This window comes from Zootoca vivipara, chromosome 2, assembly GCF_965207765.1.
Source record: "Zootoca vivipara chromosome 2, rZooViv2.hap1.1, whole genome shotgun sequence".
Lineage (NCBI taxonomy): Eukaryota > Metazoa > Chordata > Lepidosauria > Squamata > Lacertidae > Zootoca > Zootoca vivipara.
The window spans coordinates 13,945,474-13,971,151 of record NC_142584.1 but is presented as its reverse complement, the minus strand read 5'-3'; the positions used below and the strand labels follow the sequence as shown (position 1 = coordinate 13,971,151).

Genomic DNA, 25,678 nt, shown 5'->3' with positions numbered 1-25,678 from the left:
TTAAGAACTGCCATCCTTCTTATCTGATATATGATACTGTACAAGTTTTGCTTTAGGGTATTGGCCATATTATATCTTGTTACTGAGTTCAGAAATGTATTCTTATATATACTTTTCATTGTATATATTTTTTACCATTATGTTGCATAAAGTCAGAAGTGATAAACTGGCAGATCATTATCTTCCCCACCTCCTGTGTGACAGGCCACCCACTGAATAACTAGGAATCAGGTGAAATCAAACTCTGTGTAATAAGGTACAGCCCACAAAATACCAAATGCCATAACCTGCCCGACACCTGATGCCGTATGATGGCAGCTGGGCATGCATGGCTTGGCCAAATGGGAGGCCGAAGGTACCCCAGCACTGCAACAGGTACTTTTAGTAGAACAAAATATAAATTTATTGTTATAAAGTGGTTTTATTATGATGATCTAGCACGTTGGACAATTCATTCTGATATTTCTGCTCTAAACAGAGATTCCTGCATTGCTTTATTAATGGCATAATCAGTTTATAGCTCCTCCGCACCTCAGCAAGCAGAAACATTTCAAAGCTTATACTGGACTTATGAAGTCAGGCCTTCTAACCCACGAAAGATTTTACTATTTCACCTACCCTAAACATGTCCAATTAAGTCACTTGTGACACAACCAAAGAAACAGGGATGATGAGTGTGAAAACAACCGCTTTCTGGTTTAGAAAAAATTCACTGCCTGATCGACCAGGCACCATGGTTTAAAAGCTGGCATAAAATTAAGAGTTTCTTTTCATTTAAAGTTAACATGAATATTGTAACTGAGGAAAGGTGGCTATTAGTAGCCTCACAATAGAGACATGTTAGAGGGCTATGGATGACAAGCTATGGTTAATCTATGTCCAACTGTGAGTTCAAACTGATCCTGGTCTCAGCTCACTCAGCTTTTAAATAAAATAAAGGAGACTGACTGGAAAGGTATAAGTCCATTGTGACACAAATGTAGGTGCAAAACATACAGTAATTTGTGGCACATCTTTACCCTGAAGAAGTTGAGAAAACATCCAACTATTTACTATGAGGGTGAAAACTGCCATCTTGGGATTTGATAAGTCAATTCTCTCTTTTGGGTAGTTTCAAAGATGCAGAACTCCCATCTTTTTCCCCCATCCCAGTCTGTGAAAAGAAACAGTGCCCTGAATATATGCATGATGCCTGCTCCTTGTTATTACATGTTACATACAGCACAGACATCTCATGGGAAGGCAAAGCATACATGGAGCATCAGTTCCTTCCCAGTCAGAACATAATGTCCTGAGACTTAATCCCCACCACCCCTCATTTGAAATATTACACACTGCCAGGTACACAAAGGAAAGTTCATGGCCACATCTGAATGAAGGAACTGGTTTATATGTGCTTCAGTTAAAATGCAGTGTCGTTTATGGTAGCAAATTTTACTGCAGTGTGACTATCTTGCCTAAGGACTGTAAGCAACCGGGGGGTGGGGGTGGAAAGAGAGCACTATCTTCATAAGGGTTTACTATGTCAAAAAATACTAGTGTCAGCTGTATATGTCTATAAACAGGCTCTTTCAAATTCAATCCAAGGAGAGGGGTCAATACATTCTGAAGACACCAGGCAAATCTACAAGGTCACTGACAAAGACTACAATGTTAGAAGACTGACACTCTTGGAAACTAAGATTGTTTCATGTTCATTTGGATATTCTTCCCTGAAACAGTACATCACCTGTTGCTTCCCTTCCAGGTTCCTTGAAGCTTCTTCCTAAGTGTCACTGTCAGTAGTTCTTTGATCTCATTCTCAGAATATACCCTACTGTACTACCTCCACAGGTTGTCTTCCAAGCTGCTTTCACAACCCTACTGAAAGTTTTAAAAGTCACACAAAACCTGAGGGTTCTAGAAATTCAAGAGACCGTCAGACCATCCTGCATCCTTAACAACAAGCATGTTTGTGTGCGTTGTGTGGAAGGAAACAAATAAACTATGTCACTATTCTAAATCTGAGTTTTGCTGATAATCCCCATGCAGTACACATGAATGGACTATAACACAGAATATATGCAATGGATATTGCTGATGCAAAGGGTAAAACATACAATTTGAATACCCAGAAAAACAGGGAGGTACCTATATTTAGGGGCTCTCGCAAAGTAGACTGGACGCTTACCAGAAACATCATAGAGTTGGTATCCAAGTTCTTCATGTGTCAAGACCATTCCATTAGCCGCGGATTCCTCAACACCTGAGCTATTTGACGCTTCACAAGATGAATACATTGTTTCATACCGCTTAGCACCATCATCTGCAACCTCAGCATTACCTGACACAAGTACAAAAGCCATAAATGGAAAAGCAGCTCAGGTTGCAAGCAATGAAAATGCATTTCCTTCCATTCTTATTGTATCCCACTTTTTGAGACATTTCCTCCACAAAGCTTACAAACTTCAATTAAACCCAACTCCTGGCAACCATCAATGTTATCATTACAAACAATGTAGTTTTATACACCTGAACCCACATACACTGAGTATGCAGGGCCTTTTATATATTATTTGCTCCATCCAATTTCAGTCAATTTTGGATTAATGGAGAAGGCTGAATTTAGAAGTCCCTCCTTCCCCCACACATAGACAAATACTAACCATGGATTCAAAGTACATCATTTAATAAGTATTACACATTTATTTTATATAAGAACAGCTTAGAACTACTGCTGAGGTTACAAAACATGCTGTACTTAAGTAACTGATCGAGTTCTCATCGTCGTAAGAGCCCTGGCCTCGAGGAAGTGATCACCATTGCCAATAGCCAAGATTAAATAACCCCAGTTTTAATACTCAACATGTTTCTGGGAAAGCAGAAAACTGTGTGTGAAACGTACTCGTGTGTTACAGTGGATGTAGAAAATTTTCTAGGGGACATTTTCAATTCCTAGGTTTGCTAGTAACAATGAATGGATGATGCCTGCAAATAAATATCAAGCTTTTACTACGGGAGCCATTTATAAGGGCAACCTAGGGGAAAATACCAACAGTAGTTTCCCTTCAAACGGCTTTCTTTTTAAATGCTCAAGTTCTTGACGGGTTTAAGCAGCAATGTGGGAATTCAGGAAAGGGAGGGAGAAAAGACAAGCACATGGGGTGAGGAATATTAAGAGGAAAGACTGGTTTGTGTGTTGGAGCTGTATGTGCCCCTCCATGCAGCACACAAAGAAAGGAAAAAATTGGAATAGGAAGTCTGGCAAATATAGATTTTGAAGCTGCTAAAGCAAACGCCATAAAGACACCAGTTTTCCCTACCCACCTTCTCTGGTCTACCTGAACTACCTTTCTTAACTAAATGAATTCCTTAGCAGAACTTGTTTGCTCCAGAACCCGCTGCATTAGCAGGAAACTGAAACCTAAAACTATTGTTCATTAAAGTATGAGTTTAACAGGCAACAGAACAATCAAGCAAAACAAGGTTAACAGCAACCTTGCTTCTCCGTTGAAAACAGCAACTACTTGCAGCAGAGAATATCCCATAGGTAGCATTTATTCCAGTAATTCTACATTTCCCTAAAGTTCAAATATTCAAGGGATGATGGACTACATTTCACACTTCTCGCCATCCCTAAGAACTAGAGGCCACACAACTAGAGGCCTTGTGACATTTCAGGTAGACTGCACATGCTTAAAAATCCTAGGAATGTCTACTTACATTTCAAAAAAATCTATTTCCACTACAAATATGTGGGAAAGCACTAAAAGTGGCTGGTGCCATAAGAATTCAGAACCAAGTGAGCCAACTTTACTTCTTAAAAGTAAATAATTTTCAAGCTGTGCATAATCTAAAATACCACAATTCTGCCTAGGTTTTCACCATTCTTAAATTGTGTAGGCATTATTTTGCCAATGTGTTTACCATGCACATGATCTAAGGAAGAACTCAATCAACTTGGGTTGTATATGGCCCTCAGCTTTCAAACTTTTTGCTCACAGGGTCACATGTTCACTAAAGTTCAGAAATGATGAAAAAAGCTCAAGGAAAGGGTGAGAAAAGAAAACAAAGGGAACAGAAAAAGGCAAAGTGAGAAAGAGATTCATTTCTGTACATTTAGCAACCTGCTTCCCTCTTAGCGCGATACTTGGGTCATCATTGGGCCTTTGTAACTTTTTAGAAACATTCCCATTCAGGAATACTAACCATGTGAACATCTTCAATAAACTTCCTCACAAATTCACATATATTTCTATCTAAGCCAGGGCTAGAGAACCTACGGCTCTCCAGATGCTACTTCCATCATCCCTAACCACTAGTCATGCTGGCTGGGGCTGATGGGAGTTAAAGTCAAAACACACCTGGAGAGCTACATGTTCCCCACTCCTAATCCAAGCAAACCAGCTGCCTCTTCTGAAGCTGAAGTAATGCCTTCTGTTACAACAACCAGCATCCAGAAGCTGCTACTGTGCTTTCAAGGACAAAAGAACTGGTTGCTGCTTACTGCTGGATTTAGAGTCACACTATAACCACAATCCTAGCTAAGCAAGAGATTAAGCCATTGTTCATATTTAGAAGTATGGTCTTGACATCTTACCCTCTGTACTGTTTCCCGGCACAGCTGCTGTCTCTTGCCATGATTGCTCAGTGCCATTAGTTGCCGGCGCAGATTCAGAGTTTCCTTGCATGCTTTCCTGCCATACTTTTGCATTAGGATTTAAGCTGGCACCTTTCGATGTTACCTGCTGAGAAAACAGAAGATGTGTATTAGCAAATAACAAGACTTAAAAGGTCAGGAATATTTCTTCTGTTAAGCTTTGGAGAACCATCTCCCATTTAAAAAGAAGTGGGCTGTGGCCATATTACAAACAAGTTAAGGCCGTATTACAAACAAGTGAAAACTCAGTGGGGCAGATAATGGAGTAATTAGGGGATATAAATTTCCCACAATTTCTAAGCAATTCTATGGGGTGAAGGAGCCCAGTGTAACAGTATGGCTTTCTTAGATTATTGTAAACCGCTGTGAAAATAAGCAAGCACCATTCCCCCCTGCAGTTCGCACCCTCCCCCCAAAAAACACCAGTATATGAGGTTTTAGGTTTGACAAATACATTCCTTAGTGAGGGACAAAACCATGTTTCATTCTGCAAGAGGTACCATCAGATTGAAATGTTTCCTGGAGTTTGGACGCACTTGTCTTTTGGGAACTCCTCCCTATAAGGCTAGACCACTGCTAGGCTCTTAAAGCAGGTGTGGGGAACCTCCTCATGTATGTAAGATGTGGGACAGAGAGAGATGCTGCTAGATCAGCTGTACAACCCAGCTCCCCATGGGAACTCGATTGCACAGCTAATCCCTGCGGAAAGCAAGGTTGAAATTATCACCTATCACCGTAGGCAATGAGTTCACCGCTGCCTGACCAAATCCCCATGGGGAACTTGGTTGCACAATCAATCCCTGCAGAAGGCAGCTTTGCAAGCCCAATGCTCAGAGCTTTGCTAAGCGCAGTGCTGGCAAAGCCCCTTGTAGTGCAGTTCCCAAGCACTTGATAAAACAGCTGGCTGTCAAGAACTTCAGAAGTGCTGTGCAATGGACCTTTTACATCAATCATCAGACATCATAATTCTCCAGCAAAGGAAGAATCAGAAGTCCACTTTAAGCTCCCAATTGTTCGTTTGAAGCTCCACCCTTACTTGCCGCATACCTGACATCAGGTAGGTGGGTGTGGCTTACCCAAAATGGCTCGCTGCCCAGGTTTGGCCCCCTGGGCAGGAGGTGCCACACCCTTTGGAAAGCTGGAAACCACAGGAGGGGAGAGCGCTCTTGTGCTCGAATCCTGTTCGTTGGGTTTCCCGCAGGCAACTGTTCAACCACTGTGAGAAAAGGATGCTGAACTATATGGGCCATTGGCCTGATCCAGCAGGCTCTTCTCATTTTCTTAGGAAGTGCCAAATTTGATAAGAATTATGCAGTCTCCCATGGAGTAATTCATGCTATGGTTAAGTATGTTTTCATTGCTTTAACACAGGCATCCCCAAACTGCGGCCCTCCAGATGTTTTGGCCTACAACTCCCATGATCCCTAGCTAAGGGGACCAGTGGTCTGGGATGATGGGAATTGTAGTCCAAAACATCCGGAGGGCCAAAGTTTGGGGATGCCTGCTTTAACAGCACCGAAACACCAACATTCAAAAAATGTACCTAACATCAGTGTAACCCGCAAAGTTTTTCAATAATGCACCCTCTCTATCAGTAAGTTTAAATTATTATGAAGTCCAAGGGCCCTCAAGTCAGAAACCAAAAAAGATTATGAGGAGCTTCCAGGTATTCAGATGTCTGCACATTTCAAGGGATCGGGCTGGCTGTTAACCGCACCCTGTCTCATTGGCAATTTAAATTTCCCCCCAGCTTCAAGAACCTCCTCTGGAAGATGGGCTCTCCTGAACAACAGAAATATAATCTGCAGCAACACACAGGAAGATACGGCGCTTTATTAAGACAGTATAATGATACTGAACAAGCACTGACCATCTTGCCACAGAGAAGCACAGGCCAGAGAACAAGGAAGTTGAATTCCAGAGTCTAGCCTTCTGGAGTCTCTCTAGCATCAAGGAGTGGCTTTAATACCATACCCTGTCCATAGAACAGAAAAAAAAATAGGGCATAAGGAAGCAGTATGGATTGCCACATATATAGTTTTGCCCCCACCATGATCACAGTACAACTAAACATCAGTATAGCTTTGTGAACTAAACACCTATGTCTCCCAAAATATGAACAGGCTTCACCACTGATGTTTAAAAGGCTTGCAACAGAGACATGGGTAAAACAGTGAGTGATAGAGAGGATTCTTTCTCAAGAGGAAGATACACTCCAACTTAGTTGGTTTTTAAATCACAGGTTATAACATTCAGTTTGAATCCAGTCTCAATCAGTTCCGCCTCCCCCCAATGTATCCAGTGTCATACAACTGCATAGTCATGGCAAAACTGTTCCACTTCACTAGCAGAAGTGAAGACTTGTGACAGTACAGAAATGCAAAGGATAAAGCAGAAGCCTCAACCAGAAACTGGTACCCTATCATCCCATTCACAGCATATTATTTTTCTTCCTTATATTTTCGACTAGATCTCTAATTCTGCATGCCATTGTCATAATTTAATAGAACTATGTATAAAGGTAGGCATGCCAAAGGCACAAATTCTAACACCTTTTTAAAAAAATACATAACGATATTATCAGGAGACTAAGGAAGTTGTTATCCAACAAGATATGGAAGACAGAAGATTAAGACTGCCGTAGTCGTTCGGTTATATTAAGGAGGAACCAAAACAATATACAAGGTTTTAAAAACTTTGCAAGATACACCTAAAAAGTCTTAAAACCTTGCCTTCCTCCCTTCCCATCCCTGGAGAAAGCTGACATAAGAGTATTCTGATTACCATTATAGTGCAGTGGTACCTCAGTTTAAGTACACAATTGGTTCCGGAAGTCTGTACTTAACCTGAAGCAAACTTTCCCGTTGAAAGTAATGGAAAGTGGATTAATCTGTTCCAGACGTGGCCGCAGAGTACTCAACCTGAAGCGTACTTAACCCGAAGTATGAGTGTAATTGGTTCTGGAAGTCTGCACTTAACATGAAGCGAACTTTTCCATTGAAAGTAATGGAAAGTGGATTAATAATCCGTTCCAGATGGGTCCGTGGAGTACTTAAACTGAAAGTACTCAAACCGAAGCGTACTTAAACTGTGGTATGACTGTATATAATAAATAATACCTCAGCCAGAGATGAACCTATTCCTGTTCCTATAACAGCCAATGATATATAGCAGGTACAGGGATGTGCACAATGTGATTATCACATCACATGCATCCCTTACTAAACATTATGGTTAAGGAAAGAGGCATAGAACTGGGTCTGCTGTAAGCAGGACTTATCCACCTCTACCCTGAGAAATTGGTGGAGATAGGAGTGAATCTGTAGATACATTTTGAGGAAAATACGGGACCCAACAAAAACTACTCTTTAGCCCAAGAATTGCAACTGGATTGCTTTCTTCATGCAGGTGAAAAGTTCCAATAAGGTTTATAGCTTCTAGAGTAGCCTTGGAGTTAGGTTGTATAACTATGAGATCGAGATGAGTAACCTCAACCTCTCCCTCGTACCTCTTTTTAAAGTTTCCGCCTCTCCACAACCATAGATGGCTGAAGTTTTGCCAGAATTAACCTTCACACAAAAGGTGTGTGTGAGAGGACAAGAATAACACACACACAATATTCAGTTTACAATGGAATGTACAAAGGGGCTCATAAAACATGTCCTCCTGCAGCTGATTAAGATTTGTGATTTTTTGCTTTTCTTACTACATTTTCTTTTACCTGTTTCGAGCACTCCAGGTTTGTATCAGCTTTTTTAGTGTACTTAGCTCCAAATCAGGCTTTACCCAATAACTAAGTTTGATCAGCAAAAGCCGGGGGGGGGGGGGAGCAGCAAGGACGAAGGTCTAAAAAAAAAGTTTTAGTTCTGAATGTTTTTGCATATTCTTTGTAGCAGTTTCTACACATATAATGTGAAATGTGTTCTCTGAGTCCTGTAGTGATTGCTGGTTGGTAATTACATACATACTTATTCTTTCACTATCATGCAATATAAATTTCTTTAACAAGCACTGCAATATAGCTATTAAGGAAATTTTTATTTTTAAAGGTGAGATTCCATTGCACATAATGCACAAGCTTCCCAGTGAAACAAGCAAGACAACACAATTTTTAAATGACTGGCAACCTTTTCACATACCTGCAAAGTTATTCTAGAGATCCTCCCAAACTTCTTATAACTGGAATGACAATCTAATAATTGTGCCTTTTGAGGGCTTGCATCAAAGCCGTTTGCAAGGCCAATTAAAGTCGTTTCTAAGCACCGATAATCCTCAGAGAGCAAATTCAAACTACGGTTTGGAAGAATGAAGTCTTGCTGCACCAACTTCCTGCTTCCGTTAAATGTCTAAATTTCATACACGAGGACTTAGCTCAGGCTGAAATCCAATATGTTACCACTTATTTCTACTGCTTGTTGCCAAAGCATGATTGAGCAAAAACAGTAAAAGCAAACAGCAAAATCCTGCGTGTGCCAGTGTCAAACAGTGTTGAAGTAACAAAACTTGTTATACAAGGATATCATTCAGTAAAAACTTTTCAGTAACAGCTCTGAAGCAGCTCTGCTTAACTAACAAATTTCAATAATTTCCTCCTCCTTTACATCACTGCAGGTGGTTGGACTAGATGAAGCTCACGGTCCCTTCCAACTCTACAATTCTATGATTGAACCATATACAAATGCAACTTTTCCCATGCCCTTTAGGCATATTATTAGCATTGTAACAGCTGGACATGAAATATTGTTTTGTGAAGTGACCAGATCTAGCCTTGTTACATGGAAGACAGGATTAGCATCCATGCACCAGACCACAAGGCTTAGCAGGCTTGTGCCCTGCCTAGTCATGGCCCAAGTTTCAGAGATTGCCTCAGCCACACACAGAGAGCCTTGGACTCGGCAGAGGAGTTCTGGGGGAGCAGAGTTCAGCTTCTGAAATCCCCTTTCTGCATGCTTTTCTCTGGATCCAACCCAGAGAGTTTAGTAACAAATATGCTAAACACCTGCAATCCACAGTCCATCCCTGAACAGATCATTAGAGTTCTGCCAAACAAGATCAAGACAGGCAGCACTAAAGTAACACTGGCAAAATGAAGCTTTTGCACTAGTTGTTACCTACCATTCCCCACCCATCCACACCCACTTTGCGTTATGCACATGCCTGACTTAACTTTTCAATGCAGTTAATATTCAAAAGGGTGCCATATAAAATCAATACCAAGACTGCATACCATGCACTTCTTTTACTGTAACTGTTATGTCTGATGTGTCATGCAGTTTCCACTAAAAATTCAAACCATCACACATTTCGATGTTGGTATCATTCATTCACCAGTGTCTAATTTTTTGGCTTTATAACTATGATAACAGGAACAAAGTAGTATTGTTGCTTTGATTTTTTTACCTTTGTTCAGCATAGGTCTATTATTTCTCCAGCAAGTAAGTTACTAAATGGACATTTTACTGTACTTAAAGGTTAGCTATGCCATAGCACCACCTTTGAGTATTTCAATATATACGTTACTAAACTCATCCAAGATAAGGAGATGCATTATTATGTATATAATGAGAACTTGTTAATGTATAATGAATCAGATTAGGAGATACAAAATATAAACATGAGAAAGCAACAAATATGGTAGCAGTGGGGGGCCCAGCCAGGTACACTTGTCCCAGGCCTCAGGGGGCTGGGATGGGGTAGTGGGGGTTGTTTAAGTTTATAACTTTATTATAACAAGACTCCTGCCTGGGGCCTCAGACAAGCTCTGCAGTATCAAAAACTGCTAATTGACAGTACATAGGCCGAATCCAATTTATTACTAGCCCAGTGGAAGTATTGAAGGGGGAATGATTTTTGCTTCCCAGTCTTAGCCAACACTAAAGCAAGGAATGGTGGCAACACAGGGTGGATAAAAATCAATGATTTTTTAAAAAAATCAAAAAAATCAGATTTTTTTGATTTAAATCAGATTTTTTTGATTTAAATCGATTTTTTTGATTTAAATTGGATTTTTTAAAATAAAATGCTTTTTGAGGAAAACATATTACCATCCAAAGGTTATTCCATCATGAAATAAAGATTAGTTTTTTTAATTATGTAGTATAAGGTTGTATATGTTTAATTTTTGGGGTAAATAAATTCCATTAATCCATTCACCTCTTCCAGAGGTTTTTGTAAGATTATTGGGCAGTTTCTCTGCCTACAAGATATTATCACAGGTGCTTGGTTTACTTTTGCAGTTCTCAAAACTGAATTTGACTCAACAGAGATCACATGCCTCTTCTTCACAGCAAAAATGTTATAACATGAACAGAGTTGAGAAAAAGACCTTAATCCTATTGTTCTACAAACCTATGAATACAGAAGCAACCCCTTCAGTGCCAAGTTTCAAGAAGTTCAGTGAATAGAATAGAAACAATATTTTTATGATTGTTTGGAGTGGACAGTATTTAAGTTTTTCATGTGTAGGCTGGGCTGACAGTCTAAGTTTCTTAAAATATATATATTTTGTTTTTGTTTAGCCAAATTAGTTAACAAACATGGATGTTTGTTTAAGCAAATAACATTTGCTGAAATGTTATTGTTTCAGTTGAATAAATCTATTTAAATTGTTATTATTAAGGTAATGATTATTTTTCTCCTTCCTAAGTACAACAGTAAAGTTGTCCAAATATGAATGATTAACCTATTAAACTGGGGATAAAAAAACTAATATGAAAAGTTGTTATTCTAAAAATCTTCATCTACTTGCATAATAAAGTTATACCAGCAAGAATTAGTCTTTATGATTTAAATCAACTATGATTTAAATCAAGCCTTACTGACTAGTGATTTAAATCGTGATTTAAATCGTGATTTAAATCAGTTTGATTTAAATCAAATCCACCCTGTGGCAACAGCTGCACTTTTTTCAGCCACATTCATGCCAACTGAGCTAGTACGCATTATACAGACAAGGCAGTAGAAGGGGAAACATGCAGTCGCTAAGCAACTATGGAAGCATCCCCCATCACTTCCAGGTTAAGAGGAAGCATTAAGAGATGCTTGTATGGTTGCCAAACGACCACACAGAATTCCCTCTCAGCCTCTTTCCCCAATGAAGCTTACCTAGTTTGAAAGTTGCACAGCTGCCAGGGGCAGAGAAGAAAAAGAGATAGTGACCTCTTAGCACTGTGTTCAGCACTAAACTGACTTCCCAGTCCAATCTCCATGTTATAACAAGATGCCAAAACTTTACTATAAGTAAAGAAAATTGAAACCATCTTTAAAACAACATGGGCAATTCTTTGGATTTGAGGTGTCATTATATAGAGGCTAAGGTACTGATAAAGGAAAAAGAAATGAAGATTAGCTGAATAAGAAAAATCAGAAATATCAGAACCAATTCAAAGCTTGCATTCTTGAATGATCCACTGCAATTAAGTATCATTTGCAAGCAAGTATGTTTAAAATAGCATGTCCTCCTAGAACTCTTTTACTTACCCATGAACACTATGGTCATTAGCCAATCAGGAATTGGAAACATCCAGTTCACAGACCAACCTTTGCCCACCAGGTCGAATTTGGCCCAGAAGGTCATTTCCCCAAGCCTGCTTCCACCTCTCAGTCAGCTGATGGTCAGGGTTCAATTCTGCATTGGCTGCACACATCAATTCCCCTGCTGAGAATTGGCATACACAACCAAAGCAGTAGGATTTAATCCACAATCATCAACTAAAGAAGGGAGACTAAATCCTGCTCAGGCATGGAGCAGAACTGGACTCTGCTCAACAGCTGCTGAGCAGACTACAATACAGCTGGGTGCAGTTTCACCAACACATTCCCTGCAAGAAAAACCCTTCCCCTAACATCCCACCGGGCAACCTTGAGAGGTGAGCAAGAATGCACACTTATCAAATCGCCTGGCAACCTCATAACATTAATGATAGACAAGTGGGTCCACCCACCTGCAAAAGTAGGCCTGTGGAGAGGGAGGAGATAAAGTTCTAGTTCACCAAATCAAAAAGGTTCCCCACCCGTGAGCTAGATCTTGCACAAGGTACACAAGTTAAACAGCTATCACAAATATAGCATGTTGGTAACATGCACAGTTGTACCTTGGTTTTGGAACAGCTTAGTTCCCGAACGTTTTGGCTCCCGAACGCCGCAAACCCAGAAGTGACTGTTCCGGTTTGCAAACTATTTTTGGAAGCCGAACGTCCGACTGGGCTTCTGCAACTTCCGATTGGCTGCAGAAGCCACACTTTGGTTTCTGAACGTTTTGGAAGTCGAATGGACTTCCGGAACAGGTTTCGGAACAGATTCCGTTCAACTTCCAAGGTATGACTGTAGTTGAACTCTGTTGCAAACTGATGATCAGAAATGGCTCTTGTGTTAAGAGAAAACGCTTCACTGCACTAAAGGGAGGCATCCAATTGTGTTTAAGTTCAATCTACTAACCATTCCACAGTTATGGAACGAAACAGACTAAAACAGTAAGAATGTACCACAAACATTGTTGTGGGGGCTAGGTTCATCATTATAAATGAAGGTTTTTAAAAAAAAAATATGAAAGGCTCACCATAGGCACGTTTAACCTTTGTATGCATTACAGCACAGTCCTAGGTAAGTTTACTTAGACGTAAGCGCCCTCAGATAAGTGTGTATAGGATTGCATCCTTAAAAGCATGCATTTTCAGTTACTTTATAAAGTGATAAGCTTGCAAGCTTGGGAAAATCAATTAATTGCTAACAAATGATGAGTCATTACAAACAGCCATACCATTTTCCCAATAGAAGAAATTAAAACAGGAACTGACTCTTCCTCCTGGTCTGCTTATATCCATTTCTGTTTTGTTTTTTTTAAGAAAGGTAAAGTATTCTAGCACTCCAGGTGTAATAAATTACTCTGAATGGCTACTACTGCAGCCGCTTATTTATTTCTATGTTAAGTTTTCTTAATTACCGGTAGTCCCTAGCCTTCAAATCATGTTTGCATCTAAATAGATGTGATTATTCCAATTATTCACACTCCTGTGATTCCTTATGTACTTACTGAGGAGTAATGTGATGACTATACATATATAGGAATGTGCTGTGAATCCCTAAGTTTTCTGACATTTTGTACACCCTGGAACAAACCCTTTTTACCTATATTGAATAACCTTTATATGTACTACAGAACAGCCACATTAGTCCACCCTTTAAGTACTCATAATAAAAGGCCTGTTGGTGAAATAAAAAAAATATAATGTATGATTTATAAATAGGTTCTAATCACACACCTTTGTCAGAAGTCAATGGTTCTGCTGAAAATGCATTTAAGGCATTCACTGTTTCATTATGCATTATTTTAATGGGTGCCTAAGGCTGTCTTCTAATACATATTTACTTGTTAGTAAGTCCCACTGAAGAAAGTCCCACTGGATTCAAGGCATGTGTAAAACTGATCTACAAGTAAGACTCCAAATAAATATTTAACATGAAAAACCATTTTATGCTTTCTTAATCTAAGTAACTGCTTATCTTATCACAAGAAAGATTGGAATTGCATTTGAAAATGGCATTCTCCATTTTGACTTTGCACTGTTTGAAAACAGCCATATGCTACATACAACTTCCATTCACAAACTTTTCCTTCTAATAGAGTTACACAGTACTAGAAGGTGCAAAGCTATATTGTTTAGTTACAACGAGTAACAATATTATTGCAATAATCACAATGTGTTAAGTTCTTCAAATAATAAAACCGGTTAAACCCATCTCGTTTAAATCACCTTCAGATCCAGAAACTACACCCCTTCACCACTGAAAGCGTGCTGTTTATGCGCACAGTTAAGCCAGCGCCAAGTTGCTAAGTTGCAACATTTCTACAATAAGAACAATACAATCTGGAATCTACTCAAAGCATTAGCTAGGCAAGAGAAAGAGAAAGCCAGGCAGTCAGCTGATTATTTTGCACTCATGCCATGTGCCTGCGGTTTGGCGGGGGGGGGAAGGCTATATGGGCGGAGGGAGTAAAAAGAAATCTTCCAGGTTTTATTTAAAAAAAAAGGTAGGAGGATATGCTGGTGGGGAAATAGTTCTAGTAGTATCTTCCCTCCCCCGGCGGGCCTCAATGTGTAACCTTCACACGTGCCCGGCCATGTTCCACGCCGCAACCACCACCAGAGCAACTTTTACAAAAGGTCATTGCAGTGCCTTTCAAGGCCTCCCTTCACCCGGGCTTTCCCCACCCCCCTCCACGCAAAGCAACCAGCCCCGCACCAAAAAAAAGCTCCCATTCACACACGCACAAACGCAGCAGCTCCGTTTCTCAGCACAGGCCAGCTGGGCCCGGAGGCCTGCTTCGCCATCACCCTCCCGAGCCACGCTTCCAGCTCTCGGGAGCCTTAAAGTCACCCACCCACCCAACACGCGCACGCACCGCCGCCGCCGGCTTCGAAGGCCTCCCGCTCCTTCAGACGCCTGCCCTTGGAGGGGGCACGCCCACACCACCCGGCTCCCCAAGCAGCAGGGCCGCCCCTCGGGACGTCTATCTGAGCCAGCCAGCCACCTCCAGCACCATATGCACATCTTAAGCCACCGAGGCAAGAGACCACCCCACCCATCGCCGCCACATTACCCGCCCGGCGGCAGCATGAGCTTCCTGCGCCCGCATGGAGCGCCCGGGGTATCTGCGTGAGAGCGAGAGCGCGCACGTGCAGGGGGGGGGTGAATGAGGGCGAGAGGAAGCGCGCGCGTATTGGGCACCTCCCCTCCTCCTCGCACCCCCCGCCCCCACCTTCCCTCAGCTCAGTTGATGATTATCCCAATGTAAGGGAGAGGGGAGGGTCAGGCGGAGAGATTTGCTGTGTCAGTCCCAACCCCCCCCCACGCGCAGCCTGGCGGGCAGCGAGGACGCGCGCCGCCTCAAAGTCACGTGCCTCAAAACGGGCCAACCTCCCCCCGCCGCCGCCGCGCGCGCCTGCTCCCTCCTTCATTCCCTCACTCACCTCCACGAAGAGCAGCATCTTCTTCCTCTCAACCTCCCAACCCCCTCCAGTCTGTGACCCGCCCGACCCCGAGGCCCACCCCCGCCCCCCGTCGCCGGGAATATTCTTCAAGCCCCTCCCCGCCCGTCGCTCTCTCCACCGGCGACAGCGACAGTCCAGACTCGGCTCTAGTAGCCGCGCGAAAGGGCACAAGCTCCGCCTCCCGCCGCCGCCGCCTCCTCCGGCCTCTCCACCAAGGCCGAGCCCTCCCCTTTTTTCTCTTCCGGGTCAACCGCTAGAAGCGCTTCCGGGCCACGAGCGGGACACTGAGAAGCCCCATAGTGATGACCCAGCCGGAAGTAATGGCGGCCGCTGTGCCGGTTAGCTGCACGCGCGGCTGCGCTGCAGCCGGAGCGTACCATTCCTTGAAGGGGGGGGGCGTTGCGGCTGCTCTTCGCAGGAACCATTCCCCGTACTTGGAGGTTGGGGTAGTGCAGTGTTTGCCGCTGCGAGAACAGGCGCCCATTCCCAAGTGTCGGAAACTGCGCGTTCATATGTGGTGGACATGTAAAAGGGTAAAAAGAGTACAGGTATTGGGAAATGATCTATAATGAATTCGAAAAGAATGTTTAAAAAAGTACTTTCTTCCACCTCGCCCCCAGCCTGCGAATAAAAACAGAAAAGTACACCCCCCCCAAAAAAAAAACACCAGAGTGCTTTTTGTTGGGGATAATTCAGACCAAAATTCCCAGGTGTCAGAAAAAGTTGTTTATGTATGCTGCAACTGCGCCCGTGTTTTGTTAGCCCACAAATGGAAAACAAGCGAGGTCCCAACCAAGGAATGGCAACTTAAATTGACAGAATATGCACAACTTGCAGTCTTAACCTGTAGAATAAGAGAACAAGAAGAACATATGTTTAAAGAAGATTGGAAAACGTTTATTGACTATATGGAAAATAACTACAGCTGAAAATGCTGGCAGCATTAAGATAAATTCAACAGTGTAAATAAGTTTTGATGACTGCAGTAATGGAAAACTGATTGGTATGTTTTTGTAAAACATGCAGGGATTAAAGATATGTAAAATGAACCATGGAAAGAAGAAGAAGGGAAGTCCTTGATAACTTAAGGACGTAAAAGGAGTATTTGAAATTGTAAAACAGAAAATGTAATAAAAATTATTTTTAAAAAGGAAACGTGCGTTCTTTTGCTTAGGCAGGGTTTATGAGCATAGATGCATTCCATTTGCACCCCCCTCCGCAGCCTAAACCTTTGCCGGTTTTCTTAGACATGAGTTCCAGAGCAACAGCCCAACTAAAGTATGTCACACAAGCAGAGCAGTCTTGCGGTGACACCTTAAAAGAGCAATCGAATGTGCTACAGCGTCACTTTTCAGCCCTGTGCCATGAAAGCTCGCATCCGCAAGAAGTTTGATGGTTCTTCTGATGTGCCCCTAAATGCCACCTTGTTTTTGGTTGGGTTGTTGCACCGCAAGCTGTGCTGAGTGCTACGAGACTTGCCGATGATGAATAGGCACGTACCGTGTTTCTCCGAGAACAAGACACCGTCTTATATTTATTTTTCCTCAAAAAAGCACGCTATGGCGTATTTTCAGGGGATGTCTTATATTTTTCCTCCTCCTCCTGCCGTGGCCGGTATTGCTGCTGTGCCTATCACTATGTCTTATTTTCGGGGTATGGCTTATATTCCTTGAATGCTTAAAAATCCTGCTATGGCTTATTTTATGACTACGTCTTAAAATAGGAGAAACAGGGTATGGAACTGGGCTGCTGCCTTGCCATGTAATCGCAGCCTTTGATGCATTCCATGTGCCATGTGTTAATTTGTTGTATAAAACATGTGGGCAACATGTGACACCTCCGTTGAAAGCGTTGCATTGACTGCGGATTTGCTACAGAGCTAGATTCAGGGTTTCACTGGCTGTGTTGAAAAGCCTTACATAGTTTTGGAGCCAGGGGACCTGAGAACCTGCCTCTCCCCCTATATCCCATCCCACTTTTGCGTGTGCTGCGAAACCCTTAAAAAATACTTCCGGGTTTGCCGCGTTCATGTCTTGAAGAATACATAACCGGAGGTGTGTGTATCCAGAGGTACCACTGTATGTGCTGGTACTCCCCATGAAATTGTTACAGTAAATGTCACACTTTTTAACAAAAAAGAGAGGTGCCGACCCTCACCATGAAGTAGTTACAGTAAGCTTACACTACCCCCTGAAAAAGGCACTGCCTTGCAATAATAATAATAATAATAATAATAATAATAATAATAATAATTGTACCCCACTCATCTCACTGGGTTGCCCCAGCCACTCTGGGTGGCTTCCAACAAATACAAAAGCATAGTAAAACTTCAAACATTAAAAACAGGTCTGCCTTCAGATGTGTTCTAAAAGTTGTATAGTTTTTTAACTCCTTGACATCTGATGCAGAGCGTTCCACAGGGCAGGTGCCACTACCAAGAAGGCCCTGTGCCTGGTAAAGCATGCTGTCACTAGTGCACATGGCTAAGCATAGAAGTACCAGTTCTCTGGAATTCCCTTTGAAGAGAAGCAAACCTCGACATTACCATGTTGAAAACCTTTCTTTCCTCCCAGGCATTACCAAATTATTCTTATTTTATCTCTGCTGGTTTAAGTTCTTGCTGGTTTTTATGTTTTTAATACTATTTTATGAGTGGTTTGTGTGCAGGATTGCACTGGTTGCTGGGACTAAGTCAAATTAAACTCACTAGGCCTTCATTTTGTGTTTACATACATAGGATTGCCACTCTGGGTTTGTTTGAGAGGAAGAGTGGGATATGAATCATTTAAATAAATAATCGTCGTTACTCTGGAAGAAGTAGGCTGCTTATACAATAATGAATGCATTTGTCTTTAAGGTGCAATAGGGCTTTTATTTTAATGCATCAGAGGGTCTGCAGTGGAGCAAAGGGGAATCTCTTTCTATGAAGCAGCTCCACCTATAGAAATCTGACTATGTCTGCAAATATTTTGCACGTGTGCAGATCTGCTAATCCCTATGAAGCACCTTGGTCTGAGCTCAGCTTGATGTGGTTGAAGTTACCTGACTGGGCAGACGTTTGAGCATTTGATGTACTGATCACTGCAGGATTTCATAAAGAATTTTTGGGGAATAATACAAGAGGAACTGAAGAAAATGTTTAAAAATCCCCTTGATAAAAAAGAAGCCTGAAGCTTATCTGTTAGGGCTGGTGGGCAAAGACATACCACATATGAAAAAAAACAATCCTGTTGTATGGAACAACAGCTGCCAAGGTAGTGATTGCTACTAAATGGAAATCTCAGAACATACCAACAAAGGAAGAGTGGATTTGCAAATTGAGTATATAGAATTGGCAAAATTAACCTCAATTATAAGATACCAATCAAATCAAAAGTTAAGAATGGAGTGGAAGTATTTCGAAGAATTTATGCCAAAATATTGTTCTAAAAATGACATGCTAATAGGCTTAGAATAAAAATTATAAGTAATAACAAAACCAATAAAGAAAGAAGGAAAAATAAGAATTTAACCAAAATGATCTACTATAGAATGCAAGGAAAAATGGTATAAAGAAATATAAAGAAGTCGAATTGCTGCGGAGGGAAGTGGAGGGTGGGTGGTGGGTTTTTTTTATAAGTGTATAATCATGGCTGAGATGGGATTGAACCCAGACTTTTGCATTTAATACTCGGTTCCCTGTTTCTGTGGAAAACAACTATAAATTGGAAATAAGCTGTTTTACCTGGAAAATAATAATAATCACTGCAGGATTTCGGAGGCACTGCAGCTTTGAAGATCATCAACAAAGAATTGTCACCTAATTATAGAACCATCATTACAGAGCATTATCAGTAAAGCAGGAGGTGGGGTTCTTCAAGTATTAAAGCACCCAGGTAATAAGCCAAGCTCTAATTGGACTGCTCCACTTATTTTTTCCGATCTTTATGCAGCCATTATTTTTTGGGTGCAAAAAAAAAATGATGTACGTTCTTGTCTTGTTCATTTCATAACAACTGAAGAGTTCAAGAAGTGCAGAAGACTGAAGTTTGTTCCTTGTTCCCAGTTCTTTACTTGATAGGTGGCTTCATGAGCTGCCTGAACTCAAGTTTTATTGTTGTTGTTGTTGTTTAGTCGTTTAGTCGTGTCCGACTCTTCGTGACCCCATGGACCAGAGCACGCCAGGCACTCCTGTATTCCACTGCCTCCCGCAGCTTGGTCAGACTCATGTTGGTCGCTTCAAGAACACTGTCCAACCATCTCGTCCTCTGTCAGCCCCTTCTCCTTGTGCCCTCAATCTTCCCCAACATCAGGGTCTTTTCCAGGGAGTCTTCTCTTCTCATGAGGTGGCCAAAGTATTGGAGCCTCAGCTTCAGCTTCCAGTGAGCACTCAGGGCTGATTTCCTTCAGAATGGATAAGTTTGATCTTCTTGCAGTCAAGAGTCTCCTCCAGCACTATAATTCAAAAGCATCAATTCTTCGGCAATCATCCTTCTTTATGGTCCAGCTCTCACTTCCATACATCACTACTGGGAAAACCATAGCTTTAACTATATGGACCTTTGTCGGCAAGGTGGTGTTTCCTTCATGGATCACTGTCTTGTCATGGCGAAGGGGCTTGAATAACTCAGAGAAGCCATGAGCTATGCCGTGCAGGGCCACCCAATGTGGACAGGTCATAGTGGAGAGTTTTTACTAAACGTGATCCACTTGGAGCAGGAACTAGCAAGCCACTCCAGTATCCCTGCCAAGAAAACTCCATGGACATTTATTACTGCACACCAAAATAAGCTTTGGGCTAAGGCCAAATAAGCCTATATTTTACATTTCCAATACCTTTGAGATGTGCCAACACTCTCCCCTGTCCAAAGTGTTGTGTTTGTGCAACATGGTGATTAAGAAACTGGGCATTTCCCCAAATTGCTGTTGTAGAGGAAACATTTCAATTGGAAATCTAATTTTGCATCTTTTGAAATTTAGTTTATTAAGTGAATAGAGCACAGAGTCATCATTCATGTTCTTAACAGGTTTAACAGGAAGTTCAGGTAAAATCATAACATCGCCCATGTGAGATATTATTGGATGAGGAGACCTCACTTCTTTTCCATTTACAGATGCTCATCATGTTCAGTCTTAGGCATAGCTGCCAAGTTATCCCTTTTCTCGCGAGGAAGCCTATTCAGCATAAGGGAAAATCCCTTTAAAAAAGGCATAACTTGGCAGCTATGGTCTTAGGCAATGTTCCAAATGTATGTATACCATGACTGGGGGGGGGGGGATGTCTTGCAGAGTGGCGCTTTATTTGTATGTATTTGTATGTATAAAAAATAAAATTGTGTCATTCGGAGAAAAAAATAGTATTATTATGCTTGTCCCTTGGATAAACTTTGTGTTGGGTTAATTTTTCTGCAACTGATATGAACTTTTTTTTAAGCATAAGACTTTGCTTAGGTTTGCAAAAGTGTTTTTTAATTCTGAAATTGTCAAGTAGTCTGCAACAAGCCTAAATGTTACAATTTCCCTGGAGATAATATCTGTATTAATATAATAAAAAATGACACTAACTATTTCCCAGATATCTTTGTCCCAGGACAGGGGGTTATGCAGATTTATGAATTCTACATTAATAAGAAGCCACTCACAGAAGCATAATTGAAAACCTAGATATAATATGTACAGATAAAGTTATTTCAAGAACACTAAGTCATTATAGCTAAGGGTGGGGGAAGATAAATTATGATTAGTGGAAAAAGTGCTTCCCCCAGACCTAATTCATCCTCAAAGGAGGAGATCCAGATCACATGAAGTAATAACTACCTCTCTATTCTGCCTTGGTCAGATCCCCACCTGGAATACTGTGTACAATCCTGTGCACCACAGTTTTAGAATATTTAGGATATTGACAAACTGGAACAAGCAGTCAAAAGATGAAGGGACTTGAAACCAAAGCTCATGACGAATGGTTAAGGTGTTTTGCCTGGGGAAGAGAAGACTAAAATGTGATATGATACCCATCTTCAAATATCTGAAGGGCTGTCACATGGAAGATGGATCAAGCTTGCTTTTTGCTGCTCCAGAGGGCAAGACCTAAACCATTGGATTCTAATGACAAGAAAGCAGATTCCAGTTGAAGATTAGGAATAACTTTCTGATAGTAAGAACTGTTTGACAGTGGAATGGACCACCTTGAAACATGGTGGACCCTCCTTCACTGGATATTCTTAAACAGAGGTTGGATGTCCATTGTGGTCCCTCCCAACCCTATGGTGCTATGATTCTATGACTCAACTGCAATGGGAATAAGAGCATCTATCAACTTTAAACATGCTGGAAAATAGTGTTACTAGAATCAGCAATGTGTGCTTGTCAGTTGATTCCAGTTCACACACAAACACTTCTCCAGAACACTACCAGGAGGGAAAGATAAAACACACACACACACACACACACAGAGAGAGAGAGAGAGAGAGAGAGAGAGAGAGAGAGAGAGAGAGAGAGAGAGAGAGAGAAGGCAGGCAGGCAGGCAGGCAGGCAGGCAGGCAGGCAGACTCGGGGCTAGAGAAGCAGTTTTATTCTCACCTACCTGCAACTCTCAGAAGTTTCCCAATAGTTAATTCCCCACCCCCATAATTCCTCACAAATCCCACCTTGTATGTTGCAAGTAGAATTGTTTGTGGGATCCGGTTTGCAGCCCATGCATGTCTATGCATGTTCCCAAGGCTACAGTCCTACACATACCTGAGGATAATCCCCATTGAACCCAGTAGAACTACTCAGCAGAGATGAATAAGATTGCACTATAAGTCTAGTATCTAGAGAACACCCCTTAAAGCTTTTCTCTCTCATTCATGTGATTTGTTAAACCAGAGTTTGTTACTCAAGTTTCCTTTAGACGAGTCTAGGGACTGCTCTAAATAACCTTTTGGTGCTATATGTAATTCATGTTTTGCTACTTTACCGCGGAATCTAAAACACAATGACACGAAAGGGTACAGTCCAAACATTCATTCCCAAAATACTAGTTAATGAGTTTCTGTCCAAGAGCTATAACCATCTTAAATGCTGTAACTAAATAATATGATCTTGGAGAGTTGTGATGGGTGTGTGTGTGGCTGTAATTGTGTTTTTGTTTGTTTTTTATGGAATGGCACTCAATTTCGTTGTACTATGTACAATGACAATAAAGTATCTATCTATCTATCTATCTATCTATCTATCTATCATCTATCTAATTCCACATAATGTCACTGATGTCTCGATTCACATTTATGTTTCTGAGTCAAGTGTATCTAAGAGAAGATATTCCTTATGTAATATATCATTCAGAGTAGCAAAGCCCACTCTGTCCATACATCAACACAGCCCGGTTCCATGGAATGTGCCCAACTCAAAACAAGGAAAGATCTGAGAGCTCAGTTAGCAAAACCTACTCCTTACAGGTACAATTGTTTGATATACAGTGATGTGGTAAACATATATATTTTCTGTTTCTCTGCTCAATTTAAAGTTCTAGTTTTGGCTACTAAGCCTTAAATAATTTGTGACCAGGTTATTAGAAAGACTGTCCACACCCATACGAACTTGCAAAGGTCCTTAGGTCTTCTGTGCGGTGCAACTTGGAAACAGCTTGACAATTTTAGATATTTCATACTGCTAAATCCCTGCCCACCCTAAGATCTCTAAGCTCCAATCTTGGATAAGAAAGCCAACCCCCCCCCCCTAAACCTCATTATTACAAGCTCCAAGCATGCCCCAGTATATGCCCTTACAGCTAATACTTCTGAATAAGTTTCAGAAACGATGGTGCTAGAACTGAGAGGCAGCTCTCTAAAGCTCATGTACAGCATGACAACCCTTTCTAGCTTGTATCTGGCAGAGCCGGGGAATGGAATAATCTACTGTTGAATTATCTGAGCAGTGCATTCCACCATCTCTCCAGGACACTAATGCATTCTGGGACTTGTATGTAAAGCATGCATGAGCACATAGAACAAGTTTCTGTTCCGTGTGGCTTCTTTTTATGCCAATGAGTGCTGAGTACCTGATGACATCATGGATTAGAAGCCATAGAATGGCAATTATGACATCAACTACACAAACAGAACGTGTTCATCCCCTAGGGATGAGTTTCTGCCTAACAGCAAGGGGGGGGGTGTAATTAAACCATTTGAAGAATAAGCCTACCACACAACTGACTAACTTGACCCGGTATAAAAAGCTGATTTGCCTTACTCTGTGCTGCAGTCATGGATTTCTCAAAGTTAGTTGGAATTGCGTGGGAAAAGTCACTCATAGCTGCTGAATCTTCGTCATCTTCAGGAAACTCAGGAAATGAAAGTGATGATAATTACGAACATGATCAGGCCAGTCGCAAAGTTACGACCTACAAAAATGAACCTGCTGTTTCTACCTTTGATGACGTCTCCCCCGCTGTGCAGAACGTGTTGGATAAAATTGAGCTAGCACAGCTAGAAAGAGCAAAGAAGGTATGTGTTGGAGAGAAAAAAATAGAGTTTCTGTCTTGGAGCAGGGAGTGCTGATGGATGAGGGGGGCCAAGTATGTGCAGCCTTTCACAATAGATTCTCAACATGGACTCCTGCTGGCACGTTAAGCGCAATTCTGCTCACCCACCAAGAATTACGGTATATTTGAGAAAAGTCGGGGTGGCAAAACAGGAGAAATGGGAGTACTGTAATCCCGACTTCTGAGGGTAACGGATTCAAATGCACCAGATTAAGTCCTTCCATTTGCTTGTTTACCAGACCTGCTGTATTTATTGGGTGCCTCTCTAGCCCTTGCAATGTGAGGCTTGAAGAGTAAAGGCTCCCAACAGCTATTAAGAACATATGAATAGCATAAGCAGATATCTCCAGGAAACCCGTAAGCAAGACTTGGAAGGCAATAAGCCTCTTAGGAACACAGGAAAGTGCCTTATACTGAGCCAGGACTTTGGTCCATCTAGCTAAGTATTGGCTACACCAGTCATGGGAAATATGGGGCCTTTCAAATGCTGTCAGAGCATGAGACACATAGTCCCCAATGGGGATTATGGGATTTGCAATCCAACAACATATGAAGGGGCAGATGTTGCTCCCAAGTGGCAGGTATTAATAAGTAAGATGCCTTTAAATCTTGACTGTGGTTCCACCTAGCCGTTATGACTAAAAGGTGTCGATGGGCTTGTCTTCCATGTCTTTTAAAGCACAAGTCCATAATTAATTGCTTAATCATTATATAATTTTTAGCAAATGTTTCAAACATTTTCACAATAATATTAATATCAAAGAGTTACCTTGCTTCAAAAATTGACTTCCCAGTGCTTTTACTCAAACATTTTCTACCTTTTCTTTTTATCTTTATCTGTTACACAAAGTTTCTCTATTACAATTAGGTCTTTTTCATTTTTCTTCCTCTGCCTTTAACTCGAACCCTGCCTGCGATTTCATTTGATTATAGTATATATATTTTAATAATCCACTAACTTTTTTTATTAAGACTGATTAATATCTCCTTACTGTACCCACCAGGTAGTGTGCTAAAAATAACACATACCACGATAAAATCAGAGTTATAGGAGCCAACTGATAGGGGCAGAGAGGTCTTCGCGCACCCCCTAAAATATTCGAGGGAGCTGGGGACCCCCAACGTTGATGGACCAGTGTCATTCAAATGGTGTGGGTGCACCATGTCATGTGGTCGATTATGCATGGCGGAGCTTACCTGGGCTTCCCCCATATTTTATTCAAGTTGGCACTCTTGATCAGCGTGAAACATTTACTAACACCACAGGTTGTTTAAGGTCCATTACTATGTAGCCAGACTCAATGAGCATGGCTTCCTGTAATGCTTCCAGCAAATGCAACAAGGGTGGCTCAGTCAGGGGCAGGGAAGGATATACACAACCCAAGAAGCGGGCTCCTGAAACACTTCTGAATTATGTCCTGCCCTCACATCCATTGTAATTCTGTGCTTTCAGGATGTTTCTAAGAAGCTGTTTCGCATTCTGGACAATGTGAATCGGACCTATGAGCACTACAAAAAGGATGATGGGATCGATCCTGAGATTGA

At 41.5% G+C, this 25,678-nt stretch overlaps 1 protein-coding gene across 8 annotated transcripts in view; it reads right to left on the bottom strand.

Annotated features, from left to right (window-relative positions):
• The window catches only part of LARP4 (La ribonucleoprotein 4), a 36,894-nt gene extending 21,016 nt beyond the window's left edge, over positions 1–15,878 (bottom strand). Inside the window, exons 1-4 of one of the 8 annotated variants that reach the window (XM_060272024.2) lie at positions 15,610–15,878; positions 6,510–6,614; positions 4,580–4,724; positions 2,171–2,323 (exon numbers count right to left, since the gene is read on the bottom strand). In XM_060272024.2, the coding sequence (XP_060128007.2) occupies positions 2,171–2,323; positions 4,580–4,724; positions 6,510–6,512 (301 nt within the window). In that variant the 5' untranslated portion in view covers positions 6,513–6,614; positions 15,610–15,878. The other 7 variants (XM_060272021.2, XM_060272022.2, XM_060272025.2 and 4 more) reach the window with 7 other exon arrangements.
• Between the last annotated feature and the right edge of the window lie 9,800 nt (positions 15,879–25,678).